Source organism: Leptonychotes weddellii, chromosome 13 (assembly GCF_054177405.1).
Source record: "Leptonychotes weddellii isolate Sample4059 chromosome 13, ASM5417740v2, whole genome shotgun sequence".
Lineage (NCBI taxonomy): Eukaryota > Metazoa > Chordata > Mammalia > Carnivora > Phocidae > Leptonychotes > Leptonychotes weddellii.
The window spans coordinates 56091904-56111134 of record NC_138381.1 but is presented as its reverse complement, the minus strand read 5'-3'; the positions used below and the strand labels follow the sequence as shown (position 1 = coordinate 56111134).

General features: G+C 35.8%; 1 protein-coding gene across 1 annotated transcript in view; it reads right to left on the bottom strand.

Moving 5' to 3' along the window:
* Window positions 1-19231, bottom strand: part of PIEZO2 (piezo type mechanosensitive ion channel component 2) — a 330637-nt gene that overhangs the window by 180722 nt on the left and 130684 nt on the right. Inside the window, exon 3 of the mRNA XM_081802552.1 lies at window positions 2336-2461. Coding sequence (XP_081658678.1) covers window positions 2336-2461 — 126 coding nt within the window. The remainder of the gene's footprint in view (window positions 1-2335; window positions 2462-19231) is intronic.

Below are 19231 nucleotides of genomic sequence, written 5' to 3'. Positions count from 1 at the left end.
AGCTGTAATATATCTTGTGATTAAATACTTCCAGTGATGGATAACTCATTATCCATGCAATAGCCTTTTATTCAGACAACAATTTTTGGTTAAAAAAAATCTTTCTGCTGGAGTGGTGGGGGTGGGAGGGATGGGGTGGCTGGGTGATAGACATTGGGGAGGGTATGTGCTATGGTGAGTGCTATGAATTGTGTAAGACTGTTGAATCACAGACCTGTACCCCTGAAACAAATAATACATTATATGTTAAAAAAAAAAAAAAGAAGAAGATAGCAGGAAGGGAAGAATGAAGGGGGGGTAATCGGAGTGGGAGACAAACCATGAGAGACGATGGACTCTGAGAAATAAACTGAGGGTTCTAGAGGGGAAGGGGGTGGGGGGATGGGTTAGCCTGGTGATGGGTATTAAAGAGGGCACGTACTGCATGGAGCACTAGGTGTTATACGCAAACAATGAATCATGGAACACTACATCAAAAACTAATGATGTAATGTGTGGTGATTAACATAACATAATAAAAAAATTTAAAAAAATAAAATGCAAAAAAAATAAAATAAATACATACTTAAAAAAAACCTTTCCTTATGATCCTAGGAATGCCTTCTTAAGAAGTATCCAAAAGATTTGTGATTGAGAAGCAAAAGGAAATACAGCTGCTAATATTTCTACTAAGTCCAAAAAGATCTGAACCCAGTCAAATGTAATAAATGTTTTTTAATCATTATAACATAACTAAAGTAACTAAAGTACCATTATTTAAACATTTCATTTTACCAAGTTTTGAATAATGAAGTGACTTTTACCAAACCGTAAAGCCACATGTTAACAATGGAATATTAGGCAGCCTTGAAAAGGAATGAAGTACTGACCCACGCTACAACATGGATGAACCTTGAGAACATCATGCTCAGTGAAGGAAGCCATACACAGAAGGTTACATATTGTATAATTCTGTTTAGATGAAAAGTCCAGAACAGGTAAATCTAACAGAGGCAGAAAGTAAATTAGTATTTGCCTAGGGCTGGATGGAAAGGGAATGGGGAATTACTCTTCCATGGGGAGGGGGCCAATGGATGTGTGGATGGAAAGGGAATGGGGAATTACTCTTCCATGGGGAGGGGGCCAATGGATGTGTTCTGGAATCAGAGCGGCTATGGTTGCACACTCTAAAAACCACTCAATTGTATTCCTTACATAGGTGAATTTTATGGTATAGGAATTATACCCCAACTTGAAAACAAGAAGCGTATCTTAAATCATAGATTTTAAAACAAAACCATTTTGATAGGCATTATTATCCAATGGATTCTGAACTCAGTAAAATGGCGAAAATGAATACTAAGTTTAGATCTGTAAAAGGTAGCTTTCTAAAAGTTATATGCTGAAGGATACTGAATAATTTATAAATATGGATTTTACTAAATGACCTCTCAGTAGGTTTATGTTAATAGTCTTTGATCCATGAAGAATTTTGATATTTTTTTATTTTATAGGGAAGGGTACGTTTACTTCCTATTACTTGGGCTTGCCTTTATGAAAGATCGGGAAATTTAAAACTCATAAATGGGTTCCTCAAAGAAAAACTGACAATTTAAAACTTATTATAATCTATTTCAAATATGTCAGGGTTTCTTTAGGTTTAACTTAAAACATGAGGATTGTATTCCATCTACTTGAAACACTTCTGCTTTTTTCAAAGGACAATCACATCCTAGAAAAACTGAAGTCGAATTTGTCCAATAGCAGGTTAATTTTAGAAACATCATGCTGCCCAGATAAAGAACATAGTTGTTGACATTTTCAGATCGTGACTTCAAAATATAATGCATATAAGACATATTATTTCTCTATGAGTAGCAATAAAAAACTCCCAATTAAAAAGAAACTACGTGTCATTACATTTTTTCCCATAAAGACATAAGAAATCTTACATTATGCTGTAGAATAGGATTGAGGTCACAGTCATATAATCTTACTCAATTTTTGTACTCATATTAATCATGTTAGAAATTGTACATGTCTTGCTCACTTAGCTGTACTGTATGCTCCAGGGACTAATATAAATCTTGATTTTTTAGATTAAGCCCAGTAATAATGTCTTGCATACGAATAGGGGCCTAATATCTAATTTTTGTTGAAAATTCACTAATTAAGTTGCTTGTATTACCCAATTTTCCATGATAGTTTCTTTACATGAATTTATAGTACAGGATTGCCAATGACCAAAAAAGATCATGAATTCTATTATGTAATTGTTGTATAGATTGCTATGAGCATTATGACACATAGCTTTATTCATACATAAGATGAAGAAAAAAATTACCATAATACTCACAGTTGTAACTAGGTCCAATACGGTGTTGAGCTTCCAGGCTAGCCAACGTGATGTGGAAAATGATGTGCAGCAACAGGAAGGAAAGACTGGTGAAGCACAGAGACTTTAATAACCGGCCCGTATGTCCTAGAAGGTAAGAAGCACAGAGACAGTGAGGGAGCTTCAGATGCAACACACTCATTCTGATCTTTGTAGTATTCCACATGGATCCCATTTTGGCCTAATCTATTATATAAACACACTTAGAAGTGTATCAAGTGTAACAATTACTCTCTTATTAGTCTAAAGCTAAAGCTATCTTATTGCCTTTGTAAAATTATACAACTAATATTGATTAAAAATTCAGGCACCTGGGTGGCTCAGTCAGTTAAGCATCTGCCTTTGGCTCAGGTCATGAACCTAGGGTCCTGAGATCGAGTCCTGCATCAGGGTCCCTGCTCAGTGGGGAGTCTGCTTCTCCCTCTGCCCCTCCCCCAGCTCATGCTCTGTCCCCTAAATAAATAAATAAATAAATACTAAATAAAAATTAAATGTACAAGAAAAATGCTTTCCTACATATTAGATGACAAATTATCACAACATGGAACCACAAATAACCCCTGGCCCAGAAAATTTTTTAAGAGTTCCGCCAAAGTCGAAGGAACAAACAACCCCTATTTTATACAAGTAGTTTCAGAGAGTAGGAAATGAAGGGAAGTTGCCTAAAACATTTTACAAAGTTAGAGTAACTTCAAATTTAAAATAAAATAAGGCTAGAATATAAAAAGGAGTTTTAAGCCTGTGGTGATGGCTATTAAAGAGGGCGCGTTCTGCATGGAGCACTGGGTGTCATGCACAAACAATGAATCATGGAACACTACATCAAAAACTAATGATGTAATGTATGGTGATTAACATAACAATAAAAAATTTAAAAAATTATATTTGCTAACCAACTGAATGGCATAGTAAAAATATAACTCATCATAATAAGCTAGGATTTAAAAGAGCAGAATCAGACCTATAAATACAGAGAACAAACTAGTGGTTGCCAGAGGGGAGAGGGGTGGAGGGATGAGCAAATGGGCAAAAAGACACAGGCTTCTACTTATGGAACAAATAAGTCATGGGAATAAAATGTATGGCATAGGGAATATAGTTAATGATATTGTAATAGTGTTGTATGATGACAGACGAATGGTAGCTATACTTGTGGTGAGCAAAGCATAACATACAGAAAAGGTGAATCACTATGTTGTACACCTGAAACTAATAAAACATTTTGTGTCAACCATACCTGCCCTCTACCCCAAAATAGACTAGGGTTTATTTATTGCTGAGAAGCAAGTGTGATTTAATGTTAATAAATGTTTAGGTGTAAGTCATACACCAGTGGGTTGATATCATAATTTTCTAAATGGATGTAGAAGAAGCATTTCATAAAGTTCAAATTTTATTTATGATAAAAGGAGGGCACGTGTTGTGATGAGTACTAGGTGTTATACACAACTAATGAATCATTGAACACTACCTCAAAAACTAATGATGTACTATACAGTGGCTAACTGAACATAATAAAAAAAATAACACTCAATAAACTGGGAATAGAAGGAAATATCCTTAAAATGATAAAGGATTTATACCATAACTAAAGCAAGCATCCTGTTTGTGGTGGAACTTTAGACATACATTACTGTTAAAGAATGATCAAGGACACTTGCTATCCTTGCCACCACTTAACATACCACTGGGAACATTGGCCAATGTCATAAGATAAGAAAAAGAATGAGGAATTGTAATAATTACAATTGTTTGCAGATAATATCAGATTAAACTATTTGTAGATGATATTATCACCAACATAGAATGTGAAAGTGAAGCCACAGACCATTAGAACACAAGAATTCATAAAATGATTTAGATATAATATCATCTTACAAAAATCAATAGAGATCCTCTATATTAGCAATCATCAAATAGAAAACGAGATACAACTTAAATTAGCAAACAAAACTGTACTTTAAATGGTTTTGCCAATGTGTCAATTTGGCTGGGCAATAGTCCCCAGTTATTTAATCAAACACTAATCTAGATGTTGCCATGAATTTAGAGATGTGATTGAAGTCCATAATCAACTGACTTTAAGTAACGATATTATCCTTGACAATTTGGGCAGGCCTGAGTCAATAGTTGGAAGTCTTGAAAACCAGTCTGAATAGAGAAGGGGGGGGAGGTGGGGGGGTAGAGAAAGGAAACTCTTGTCACCTGCGCACAGTAGCTTCAGACTGCGCCATGAATTTCAGCTTGCCCATGACCATACTTCTTCCCCTCCTGAAAGCCTACCCTATGGATTTTGGACTTGCTTAGCAAGTTCATATAATCAATAGTCCAATTCCTTGTAATAAATTATATACATATAAACATATCCTACAGGTTGAACCTGGACTGAAAAAAATATGTAAGAATTAACCTTAACAAAATTGCACAAGACCTTTATGGACAAAACTGTAAAACTCAACAGAAAAAACAAAGTAAAAGTCCTGAATAAATGAAGAGATATACCACATTCATGAATGAGGTAACTTAATATGACAAAAATACCAATTTTCCCCAAATTTAGTCTACAAATTCAATGCAACTTCAAATAAAATGCCAGGAGAAACTTTCAGGCCACCAGCAAACATATTTCAAAATATATAAGAACAGAATTTTTGAGGAACTCAACAAATTTGTTTTAAAATATATTTGGAAAAACAAAAACCTAGGAATTGCCAGGCCAACTTTGAAATTCTGAGAAGATAAAAAACGGGTGAGTTGTGTTTGTACTAAAAGACAATTAAGGTATGCTATAAACCCATAAGTTAAAATAAAACAAACAGAATTTAGATTCCTTATAGAAAGGAAAAAAAGTCAAATGGAATACCACACAGTGTTCAGAAAAAAACCTAATTTACCTATATGAATTTGATAAATGTCAAAGTTGACCCCACAAGTCAAGAGGAGAAGAACAGGCTAGCTAGCAGATGAAAAATTGGCTTCAATAAAATAATAATAATAATGCTAGATCCCTGCCACAAAGGTGATCTTCAGGTGAATAAAGACCTAAATGTGAAAGATAAAATTCTAAAGTCATTAGATGAAAACATGGAAGAATAACTTTGTGCCTTTTCCATGGGGATTGCCTCTAAAATAAGACCCAAAACATAAGTTATAAGGCCAAAAAATAGATGAATTTGACCACATTAAAGTTGAAAATTCAGCAAAGTCACCATAAATAAAATTCACAGATATTTAGCTGGGACATCTAAGATTAGAGATGAGATTACATGAGATTAATATTTCGAATAGATAAAGAATGCCTGCGTAGCAACAAGACAGGTCAACCAATAGAGAAGGGAGCAAAACATCCAAATAAGCATCTTACAAGGGAAAACTTGAGAGGACAAAGGTTTATACAGAGGAACTAAAAGCGTAGAGGCATTTAATGGAGACATTATAGCTAGAACACAAATGGGTTAACAGTTTACACCCATCATATTAAATTATAAAGATTCATAATAATGTTTTTTGTGAGGGGGAACCAATGTTTTGCTAGTAGTGTGAAATTGGTACAGTCTTTCTGGAGGTCAGTACTTAAGTATGCCTAAGTCTCTGACTTGGCAATCACACCCTGAGTTATAAAATCCAGAGAAATTTTTGCAACAGGTCTACGTGGGGACTTGAGTCATGATATTCTTCACATCCTTGTCTGTAGTAGCAGAGAATTGGAGATATTCCAATTTTCCACCACTAAAGAGATGAATATGTAAAAATGAGATGAACGTGCATCTTATAGTACGTTCAACCATTAGGTGCATGAAAGTAGAAGAACAACATATGTGGATCTTAAAATAAATTGGGTTAACAAATGATAAGAGAAAAAAAAAGGGACACAGACCACAAGATCATTCACATAAATTAAGAACACAGACCTGGAAAAATAACATATATGTTTAACACCAATGTGTTTCTGTATATTTAATATATGTATAAAACACATTTGTGTAGTTTCATACAGGGAGGCAGGAAATAGGAATGAGAATGGGGTATAAACAAGCAAGAGTAAATAAAAAACATGAGAGACACTCTGAACAATTCTAAAATAAAACTATTCTTGTGAATTGAAGAGTAAACTGTTGCAACACTTGTCTGGAGAGGACTAGGTGGGTGTTGGACTAGATGACCTACATTCTGGTCCTTGGTCTGCCTCTGGCCATGCAACTCTGATTAGACAGGCTGCCAGGCCTTTGAAACTCTAAGACTTTATACATAAATAAAATTTATTTATATGGCAAATATATATGTGATAGATATGTGGTACACTTATGTATTTATGTATGTATAAATTTTATATTTACATAATGATAAATACATAAGCTATATATATATATATGTAATTTGGTATATATAATTTTATATTTCAGTATGCATGTGCAAATACACACACAGATCTTTAAGATCTAACCAAAAGTCACATTATCTCATTTCAGTATAAAATCCTTCTTTAGTGGTTAAGAAAACTGCTTGCCACAGTCTAATGACTTGATTACTACTCTGATGTCACAAAAGAAAAGTGAGGCATTAAATTAAAATACTGAGATACCATAAATTGAATAGCTTTCAGGTCTACATTCAACAAGCCCATACTGGAAAGAGGGATTTCTCAGTAGCCCAGGAGGAGATTCCATTAAATCCTGTGCAGTATGTGTCTTTTAGGCAACGCAGGGTCATGGGAAACCACCCATCTCCTAGCCCACTCCTTTCAGCCACTGCATTACCAGCCCCTGACCCGCTGCCTTGGCTGCTGGGGCACTGGCTCCCCCCAGGCTCTGAGCTCAGGATATTTACTTCTGTGTTTCTAATGTTGACTCGCAAGCCTCAGTGAGTGCTGCTCACTTGGACCTAAGGCAGAGGAGCCCATAAAATGCCCTCAGGGAAAACATGGAACTGCCAAAAAAAAAAGAAGCTTAAAGGCTTAAAGTCATAAACATAAAAATATATATACCTAAAATGTGCATTTCATTCTAAAATGCCTTTTCTTTCAATTTTTCTAACTTTTGACATAATATAGTTTTGGCATGTAGTCAGTTTTAAAAACATAGCTTAAGGAACCTGAATTTTATTAGCCTTTTAGGGAAATGAAAAGTTTAAAATAAATGTAAGCCGAAGACAAGGGGATTTGTCTTCTGAGTTCTTCTCAATCCTACTGTAGCTTTTATTGCTTTCTTTAGGGACAACTAAGGATTAAATAATGTATAATTATGTGATATAAACAATTGGGTTTTACTTGTCAAGTATTTCCTTACATTTCCTGATTTATATATAAATTTATATATATACACAAATATATATAAAAATTCAGTGGCATTTAGTACATTCCCAATGTTGTGCCATTTTCTCTATCTACTTTACAAAACATTTTCATCACTCCAAAAGCACCCACTAAGCAGTTACTTTTTCAATATTCCTGCTTCTCCTCACTGCTGGAAACCACAAATCAACTTTCTATCTCTGGATATTTCCCATAAATATTATCATACACTATGTGGCCTTTTGTGTCTGGCTTCTTTTCCCTTAACATGATGTTTTTAAGGTTCATCCATGTTGTAGTGTGTATCAGTGTTTCATCCTTTTACGGCTGAGAATTATTCCATTGTATGTATGAACACTTGTTCATTTATTCATCTGTTGATGGATATTTAGGCTGTATCTACCTTTTGACTACTGCAAATAGTGCTGGTATGAACATGTATGTACATGTATTTGTTAGAGTACTTTTCCCACTTATTTTATGTACATATTTAGGAATTGTACATACTAGGACTATATGGTAATTACATGTTTAGCTTTCCGGGAAGCAGCCAAACTATTTTCCATAGCAGGTGCACCATTTTACATTCCTACAAACCATGTACAAGAGTTCCAATTTCTCCATATCTCTGCTGGCACATGGTATTTTCTGATTTTTAAAATTATTTATTATAATAGTCATTCTAGTGGATGTCAAGTGGTATCACATTGTGGTTTTGATTTCCATTTTCCTAATGACTAATGATGTTGAGCGTCTGGTTCATGTGTTTGTTGGCCATTTGCGTTCTTCTTTGGAGAACACTCAATTCTATTTTATTGGTCTACATTTCTATCCTTATAGAAATACCATATTTTCATTACCATAGCTTTGTAGTAAGTATTAAAATCAGGAGGCAGAAGTATGAGTGCTGAAACTTTGTTCTTTTCCAGTATTGTTCTGGCTATTTGGGACCCCTTGCAATTCCATATGAATTTAAGGATTACATTTTTTATTTCCACAAAAAAGGCTATTGGAATTTTGACAGGGACTGCACTTCATCTATAGTTTGTTTTGGGTAGTAATGACATCTTAAGGATATTATATTTTCTAACCCATAAGCACAGGATGTCTTTCCATTTATTTCAGTCCTCTTTAACTTTTGTTAGCATGTTTAACATTTTCAGTGTGTAAGTCATTAACCTCATTGATTAAACTTATTCCTAGGTATTTTATTATTTGGTTTGCTAAGGTAAATGGAATTGTTTTCTTAATTTCTTCTACAGATTGTCATTGCCCATGTAGAGAAACATAATTGATTTTTGTGTGTTGATCTTGTACCTTACAACTTTTCTGAATTTCTTTATTAGTTCTGGTAGTATTTTTATGGATTCTTGGAATTTTCTGTATATGGGAACATGCCATCTTCAAATAAGGATAGTTTTACTTTTGCTTTTCCAATTTGGTAGTCTTTTACTTTTTTTCACCTAACTTCTCTGGCCAGAACTTGTTGCACCATGTTGACTAGCAATTGTAAAAGCAGATGTATTAATTTGCTAGGGCTGCCAGAACAAAGTACCACAATCGGGGGGCTTAAGCAACAGAACTTTATTTTCTCACAGTTCTGAAGGCAAAACATCCAAGTTCAAGATGTCAGCAATTTCTGCTTTCTTCTGAGGCCTCTCTGTTTCACTTGCTGCCTTCAGGTGGCTGCCTTTTTACTGTGTCCTCACGTGGTCTGTTCTTTATGCACGTGTAATCCTGGTATCTTTCTGTGTCCAAATGTCTCCTTTTTATAACACCAGACAGACTGGATTAGGACTCACTCTAATGGCTTCATTTTAATTTACTTCTTTAATGGCCAAATCTGGGTCAATTGAGATGATTATGTTTTTGTTTCCCCTTTTGTCCTAGTCCTGTGGTGTATTACATTGATTTTCTTATGTTGAACCACCCTTGCATGATAAAATAAACTCCACTTGGTCACAGTGTATAATCCTTTTAAAGTGCTGTTGGATTCAGTTCACTAGTATTTCACTGGGGACTTTTGCATCTATATTCATAAGGGGTATTGGACTGCAGTTTTGTTTTGTTTTTTTCCCCTTGTGTTGTCTCTGGCTTTGTTACTGGTCTCACAGAATAAGTTAGGAAATGTTCCCCTCCTATTATATTTTACATTTTGGAAAAGTTTGAGAAGTACTGGTGTTAATTTTTCTTTAAATTTTTGGTAGAACTTACCAGTGAAGCTATCTGGTACAAGACTTTTCTGTGTTGAGAGGTTTCTGATTACTGATTCAATTCTTTAATTTTATAGGTCTGTTTATATTTTCTGTTTCCTTTTGTGTCAATTTTGGTAATTTGTATGTTTCTAGAAAGTCTATTTCAATTAGGTTATCTAATTTGTTGGCATATCCTTGTTCATAGTACTCACATATAATTATTTTAATTCTGTACAGTTGGTAGTATTGTCTCCACTTTCATTTCTGATTTTATCATTTGCATCTTTTCTCACTTTAGATTTGTGAATTTAGCTAAAGGTTTGTCAATTCTATTGATCTCTTCAAAGAACCAACTTTTAGTTTTGTTGATTCTCTCAACAAATTCTCTCTCAATTTATTGCATCCAATAAATTTTGGTATATTGAGTTTCTGTTTCTATTTGTCTCAAAGTATTCTCTAATTTTCCTTGTAATTACCTCTTTACCCACTGGTGTTTAAGAATGCATTGTTTAATTTCCAGGTATATGCAAATTTTCCACTTTTCCTTCTGTTATTAATTTCTGGCTTTATTCCATTGTAATCTGAAAAATACTTTATATGATTCAATCTTTTAAAACTTCTTGAGTATTCTCACCTGGCCCCACATATGGTCTCTCCTATATTTCATGTAAACTTGAGAAGAATATGTATTCTTTTACTGCTCAGTACAGTGATATTTATCTCTCTCTCTCTCTCTATATTATATATGCCAACAAGACTATATATATAGTATTTTCAAGTCCTCTTTTTCCTTATTGATCTTTGGTCTAGATGTGCTTTCCAGTATTGAAAGTGGGCTATTGAAATATCCAATTATTACAGTAGAATTGTCTATTTATCCTTTTCAAGACTGCCAATGTTTGATTCCCATATTTGGGGACTCTGTTGCTTGGTGAGTACATGTTTATCATTGTTGTATATTCTTGATGAATTGAACTTTTATTGATATATAATACCTTCTTTGTAACAGTTTTTGACTTAAAGTATATTTTGTGTAATATTAATGTAATGACCTCTGCACTTTTTGGTTATAATTTGCATAGTATATCTTTTTCCATCCTTCTACTTTCAACCAACTTTGTCTTTGAATTTTTAGTTTCCTGAAGACAGCATACAACTGAATCATGTTTTATCATCCATTTCACCATCTTTGCCTTTCATTAGAGAGTTTAATCCACTTATATAAAAATAATTACTAAGGACACAACTTCTGTAATTTTGCTTTTTTTCCCCCTGTATGTCTTATACCCTTTTTGTTCTTCACTTCCTCTATTACTTCATTCTTTTGTATTTAATTGATTTTTGTAGGGTATCATTTTGACTCCTTGCACATTTTCTTTTGTGTATATTTTTTTAGATATTTTCCTACTGGTTACCAGAGGGATTATAGTTGATATCCTAAATTTATAACAATCTAGTTTGAACAGATAACAACTTAGCTCCAATATCATACAAAATCTCTGCTTCCATATGGCTTCATCCCTTTTTATGTTGTTGTTGTCACAATTTACATCTTTATACATTGTGTACCTATTAGTATAGATTTATAATTATTGCTTTATGCATCTGTCTTTTAAATCATATAGGAAATTAAAAGAGAAGTAAAGAACAATTGTTTTATATTTACCTATACAGTACCTTTATTGGAGTTCTTCAAATGTCTTTGAGTTATTGTCTGTTTTTTTTTTTCCGTCTCATCCTAAAGGATTCCCTTCAGCATTTCTTCTAGAATAGACCTATGAGTGACAAATTACTTTTTGTTTATCTGGGATTTTCTTGTTCTCCTTTGTTTTTCAAAAAATTAATTTGCATGATATAAGATTCTTGGTTAACAGTTTTTTCTTTTCTTTTTGTTTTTCTTTCAGTACTTTAAAAGTATCACTTTTCTGGCTTCCATGGTTTCTCAAGAGACTCTGTCCTTAATCTTATTGAAGTTCCCTTGATTGTGGTGGATCACTTCTTTCTTGCTGTTTTCAAGATTTTTCCTTTGCCCTTGGCTTTGACAATTTGATTATGATGTGATTCAGTCTTATCCTCTTGGAAGTTATTGAGATTGTCAAATGTGTAGTTTCATGTGTTTTTCAAACTTGTCAAGTTTTTGGTTGCTATTCCTTCAAATATTCTTTCTGGCCCTTTCTTTCTCTCCTCTCTTTCTGGGACTCCCATTATGTGTGTGTTGATATGCTTGCCACTGTCCCTGAATTCTTTTAGACTATGTTCATTTTTCTTCATTTTTTTTTTCTATCTGATCTCAGACTGGATAATTTCAACTGACCTGTCTTCATATTCATTCAGTCTTTATTCTGCCTGCTCAGATCTGCAATTTGAACTGTCTAGTGAGCTTTTTCATTTCAGCTATTACACTCTTCGGTTCCAGAATTTCTGTTTGGTTACCTTTTACAATTTCCATCTCTTTATTGATTTTCTCTATTTGATTAGAAGTTATTTTCATTTGCTTTAGCTCTTTTCTCATGGCTTTCTTTAGCTCCTTGAACATACTCAACACAGGCAACATAAAGTCTTTGTCTAGTAAGTTCAATGTCTGCTTCCTCAGGGAAAGTTTCTGTTGATTTCCACTGTGAATAGGTCATTTTTTGTTGTTGTTGTTGTTTCTTTGCACGTTTCCTAATTTTATGCTGAAAACTAGATATTTTGAATACTACCATATGACAATTCTGGAAATCAGATTCTTCTGCCTCAGAATTTGTTTTTGTTGATTGCTGTAGGCTATAGCTGTATGTTACTTTTTTTTTAAGATTTTAATTTATTTATTTGAGAGAGAGAGAGAGCACAAGCAGGGTGGGGAGGAGGGGCAGAGGGAGAGGAAGAAGCAGACTCCCCACTGAGCAGGGAGTCCAATGCAGGGCTCAATCCCAGAACTCCAAGATCATGAACTGAACTAAAGGCAGATGCTTAACTGACTGAGCCACTCAGGTACCCCTGTATGTTACTTTTGTAAACTATTTATTATGAAATCTATATCTTTTTCCATGTGTGGTCCATTCCTTCGTGTTGTCTTTCACTAGTGTTTACACAGAAATGTTTTTGAATATCAAGGATTGTGTGTGTGTGTGTGTGTGTGTGAGAGAGAGAGAGAGAGAGAAGGCTATTTACAACTCTGCCTTAGCATACACTTTCTACCTGCACTGAGACTAGAGATCCTACAGAAGTGAAAACTTGGAGTCTTCTCAGGCCTTTTCAGAGTATGCATCCTGCCCTGGGCATGCATATGACTTTCTATATTCCCCAGTAGACATGGGCACTTTGGGATGCCATAATTTCCCAAAGAAACTCTCTTTCCAGCTTTAGCTCCCAGGCTTTCAGCACTCTATTGTTTGCCTCAGCTGGAACCTTCTGAAACAAGCAGCTGTGAGTTGTTCATTTGCTTTACAAGGCTTCGAGAAATGCCTGCTCTTCTCTGCCTTGAATGAGTTCTGAATTAGGTGAAACAAGTCAAGTGTCCATCAACCTTTTAGGCAGCCCCAGACATATAAGAATACACAAACACAATTCTTTGAGAATAGGTCTGCTTTCTTCCCTCTGGAACCAGGGACCAAGGTCCCACAATGGAAATGTTGGCAGCTGTCTTCAGGACTGTCGAAATACTGGGGTTGGGCATGGAGCAAAGATAAATAAAAATGCCAAAATACTATTCTGCCATTAAGTTACCTTCTTCTTGATTCAGCATTTCTTTGTTGTTGTAAATCTTTCACTGTTTTCTGGAGTTCTGAGAAAGTTATTCTATTTTTGCTTCAATTTTAATTGATGCTGTGGAGGGAAAGGTCTTGTTGCTATGTGCTCTGCCATTGTCACTGATGTCTTCTTTTGGTTTCAAACCATTTTTTTATTCCAACTTCTGGTTTTTTATTTCTTGTGTGTACATGTATTGTGTATATATATTGTGCATATATATACTCCTTCAAACTAATTGAATAGGAGATATTTATGCATCTATATAAATAAAATGCCACAAAATAACTAAATCTAACAGGTAATAATACCAAGAGCCATTAGTAATACCCTGCTCTATTCTCATAACTTCCTGCCAATAAAACCAGATAAGTAATTGGACTATAACAGCATCAAATATGTCCCTTTCAACCTTTTTTTCTCTAGTCCTGCTCCAAAGACTGTCCCAGTTGCAAAGCTGCACTGCTGTTACTGCCCTGAAGGCATCTGAAGTCCCCACCTCCTCCCCCCGCCCCAGTTTTACCTCTCTGATTAGAGGAACTAGGGAATGGGATCCCAAGAGTTAAAGATTAAAGGGGAGATACTGGCAAGAAGAAAGACAGAAGGGGGTAGGTTCCTCTAATTCTGTTACAAATCAGTACAAGTCTGCTCTCACTCCGAAGTACATATGCATGGAATGAACCCAAAAGAACTATGATATAATGAACTACTCAGGTACCAGTCTGATCCCTGAGTGGTGCACATGCAGGGAAGACCAAATAGAAAAGTAAAGAATTTGAGAACTGAACTGACATTGAACCACCACCCACAGAAAGTGAACAAAACTTGTGACTTGAAACGCACCCAACTAACTGCAGAAACAAAGAAAAACAAATCAACGGTTCCCCAAAAACTTTACATGACCCAGGGTCTCATAACATAATCTTCAAAGTGACCAGGATACAATCCCAAATTACTTGACATAAAAAAACACCAAGAAAATCTGACCAATTCTCAAGAGAAAAGACAATAAAGCCAACTTTGAGATTACTCAGATGTTGAAATTATTACAAAATGATTTTAAAACATCCATTACACATTCCATGAGGTAAAGGTAAACAACCTTGAATGAATGGAAAGATCAAAGTTGTCAGCAGAGAAATAGAAAGTACAGGAAAAAAATAAATAAAATTTTAGAACTGAAAATATACAGTATCTGAAATTTAAAATTCCCTCAATGGGCTCCATAGTAGAAGGGAGATAACAAAGGAATGAGTCAGTAAACTTAAAAAGATTAATAGAAATTATCCAACACAAGTAACACAGAGCAAAAGATTAAAAATCTTAATAGACCCTCAGGAACCTGGGTCGGAAAGTCTATAATTTGTGTCATTGTGCCCTTAGAGTTATCAAAGGAAAAGAGAAAGATACTGGTGCAGGAAAAAAAAGGATAATAGCTAAAAATTCCCCAAATTAGGTGCACACATAATTTACATATTCAATAACCTTAGCAAACCCTAAAGAGGATGAACTCAAGGAAACCACTCCCTGATACATAATAACCAAGGTAAAGAAAAATTGAAAGCAGCAAGAGAAAAATGTCACATTACATATAGGGAGACAACTATTTGAATTACCATGTATTTTTCATCACAAACCATGAAGACCAGAACACTGTGGAACAACACCTTTGAAGTTATGAAAGAAAAAAACTATTAACCCAGAATTCTATATCTTGTGAAGATATCCTTCAGGAATGGAGGCAAAACACAGACATTCTCAAATGAAAAAACAAACAAACAAACAAAAACTAAGAGTATTTATCATCAGAATTTCTGCTCTAAAAGAAATGCTAACACAAGTTCTTCAGGCTGAAGGGAAACGGTACTGAGGGAAAACTTGGAACTTCATTTATGAAGAACAGCAACAAAAATGGATAAAAATGTATTTGTTTTCTCTCTCTCTCTCTCTCACTCACACACACACACAATTATAACCATGCCCCATTTAAGTCATGGCATTTCTAGAAATGATTCTTGGTTTTTCTGGTTTTGGAAATATTTTGTGTGTGCAGAAATAATTGAGGGTATTATGTTGCCCATGTGTTTTGAGTAGTCACTCTTATTTATACAAGAAATATGAAATATCCAAAGATATGTCACCTAATAAATAATCACTCATAATTAGAAACATAAGAAAATGGGGCATATATTAAAAAGGATTAAAAATACATATGCTAACTTCAAGATGATTTGCAAACGTACCCAAATAGCAGATTTACAAAATGAAAAATTTATGGCCAGAATGACAGGGTACCAAACTCTGTATTTATATACTAAATTTCTCTAATTATTAGAATGTGAAGGCAGAAAAAATTTAAAAAGTGGTAGGTATCAAAAGAAATAGAAAACAAGGAGAAAACAGTTTTTCTCAATAAATTTTAATTTGAGGGTTTTTAATAGATTCTGTTTATTTATCATATATTTTCTCAAATAGAGCTAAAAAAAAGACTATTATCACTTTATGGATTTCATCCAGGTACTTGGATTTAAACACAGGCATAAAGTTAACTTAGGTATAAATCTAAACATAGGAATAATAATTTATTATACTTTTGAAAGTAATTCAGAGGTTATTGCCTTAACCAACATTTCCAATTCTCTAGCTTTCAGGGGATTCAAAATGTGACATGCAAATGTGGAAGATCCATGGTTCTCATGATTGTGCCAATATGTGTAAGCTAATTTTGAAATTTTCCACTGAAGAAGTAGGGCATTCCGTAAACCTAGCCATTCTTAAAGGAGAGCTCTGAGCCTTGTGGTCATTTGCTTTTTGGTGAAAATGAAACAGCAAGAAGTTTCATTGGTATGGGTTTATAGGTAAGTTAATGAATTTAATGCAAATTCTGCCTAAAGACAGAGTTTGAAGAGTTCTACATATATTTCAAAGTCTTCAGCTTATACCCCCAAGACAGTTTTATTATTTATTTGCAACACCATGTAGCCAATGTACATGGTATCTAGGAAAAAATACCTTGGGAAGCAAATATTTATATTTAAAGGACTTCCCACAATTTTATGCTCCAGACAGAACAAACGAAAATCAAGTTGATACGTAAAACTGAGGTTTTTCTTTTCAATTCAAAATGAGGTTAAATATAGATAACCATTAGCTGGAAAGAGTGTGCTGGGACTTCAAAATCAACTAAGCAGTCAAGCTTTTAGGTTGAGTACATGAACGTGCTAATACTAACCATTTTGATCTACAGGAATGGCCATTTCATTAGCATCAAACTCATACAAATGGAGAGAAGAAATACATGTCTACTACATAATTCTATTTGAAATCTTATTGAGGTCATTATTCCAGCACTCCTCAAACCTTTTTTTGCTAAAAAGAGCAAGAGAGTCTTTCTGGGAACACTACAAAGCCAATGGAAGAATGAATGACAAGATCATTTCCTTCAGAGTTCTCCCCACCTTCACAAATTGGACTAAAAACTTCCACTGTATGTCTCCAAGTGGGACTTGGAATTCCCCACCACACCCACCTCTTAATCCTCCCTTGCAAAAGCTCAATTTTCTATTTCCAATTTTTTTATTGACATATTGTTGGAGCCAAAAAAAAAAAAGATTTTTTTCCCTTCTGCCTTCCCATTTGGATCCATCATTTATTACCTTGGCTTTATGTGCTATTGTTTAATAACTTTTAAAGTATTGTAATTTCTGCCTAAAGGTTCCCCACATAAACTGATATAATCAGAGAGAAAAATGGCATTCTGGGAACATAGAAGAATGATAAATGAGGAACTAGGAAAAGGACGTGAAGCTGCCAGCATCACAAATGTCCACTCCATTCTTCCTTCTAAATTTATCATTCATGACCAGGTCTCAGGTCTTTTATATCTTTCCTTACTACTCTGACCTGAAGGGATCTGTTTCTGAGTCCTATATTGTATAATGTCTTTATCTGACTCTTGGAAATATATATCTTATCATGTCAGTTGCTGTCCTAGGCTGGGTCACCAGGAAAAGACTCAGATTGAGATTGATGTACAGGAAGTTACTGGAGAGGGTTCTCGGCAACACCCCTAATAGGGGAGTGAGGAAGGCAGGACTGAGTCAGAGGAGAAGCTGGACTGGGGGTGCAGTTGCAGTGGAGCCCTTGGAGGGTCCTTAGGGAGCTTTGGAGCTGGAATGGCAGTTCACAACTGTCCAGAATTGAGACAAGGGGGCAGAGCCTGTGTACCCCACTTGCCCCCATCACTGGCCAGAAATTGGATGTGGGCTGTCCCCAGAGATGGGTGTTATGTGGGCAAGGCAGCTTCCTACAGTTAAAGACCATGATTGCTATGAGTAGTCATGAATCAATTCTCCAGGAACCTGGGGGGATCAGTGCCACCATCATGGAGGGGGTAGGGGCAACACCCCACAGGGCAACTAGGTCATCTTGTTCTAGACATTCATTGTCCTCAGCATAAGCGTCCTGAAGGCAGGCACCACTCCTAGCGTAAGATCTCAAGCTTAACAGCTACCTCACAGCTGAATATCTGTGACAAGAAGCAGAACTGAGAGTATGAAGCAGTAGTTCTCACTCCAGAAAACACTGGGACTTGCAGGGGAGAGTGCAATTCTCACTTTGAGGTACCTCCTTTGCCCTAAACACGTGGAGATAGAGTTGACACTTGGACAACATGGGTTTGAACTGGACAGGTCCACTCATACACAGATTTTTTTAAGAGTTGACAGCAAAAGTCAGAAGACCTTTCTTTACAACTGCTCGCCTCCAGTCTCCATAGCACCCAACCAAAGGCGATCCGCACAGGGGTCATGCCTGCTGCCCTCTGTGGGTCCAGGAGGCCCCCTGGGCGGCCCAGGCAAAGGCAGGACCTGGCAGGGCTCCAGGTCGCCCCATGTATTGATGGGGGGTGGTCAGGGTGAGCACCAGGGCTGGCAGGCAGGAGGCTGGGCTGAAGTAAAGGAACCTGCCCAGAGGGCAGGGATGGCACAATGGTAAAGCACAGGGAGCCCCTCCCCAATTTGGCCCCTCTCCCGCCTCCAAAGGCCAGTGCACTCACGTGTGGCCTTGGTTGCTGATGGCCCCCCATTGTTGCTGGTCACCTCCAGCTGTCCCTGCCTGCAGTCCCCCCTGGCAGCTAAGTCAAGGCCCCCCCCACTGACTGCCGAACATCACCATGCCATCCTGGGGTGGGACCCATCAGTGCCCCTGCATTTGTCCCAGCCTGGCCTGCCTATCCCTGTATTTTTTTTCAGTAAATATACATACAGCAATATAAAAGTATTTTCTCTTCCTTAGGATTTTCTTATCAATATTTTCTCTTCTCTAGCTTACTTTATTGTAAGAATACAGTATATAATACTGTAACATACAAATTATGTGTTAATCGACTATATTATCAGTAAGGCTTCCTGTCAATAGTAAGTTATTAGTAGTTACATTTTGGGGAGTCAATAGTTACAGGTGGATTTTCCACTGCATGGTGGGGTGGGGGGTGGGCAGAGCTCCTAACCCCTTCGTTGTTCAAGGGTCACCTGTAATAGGTAAATTATGAAGCTGATGGCCAAGAAGATATAACCAGACACCAGCCAAGGATAATCACCTCTAAAGGGCAGAACTAGAAGAGAAATTCAAAGCTGAGTGTGA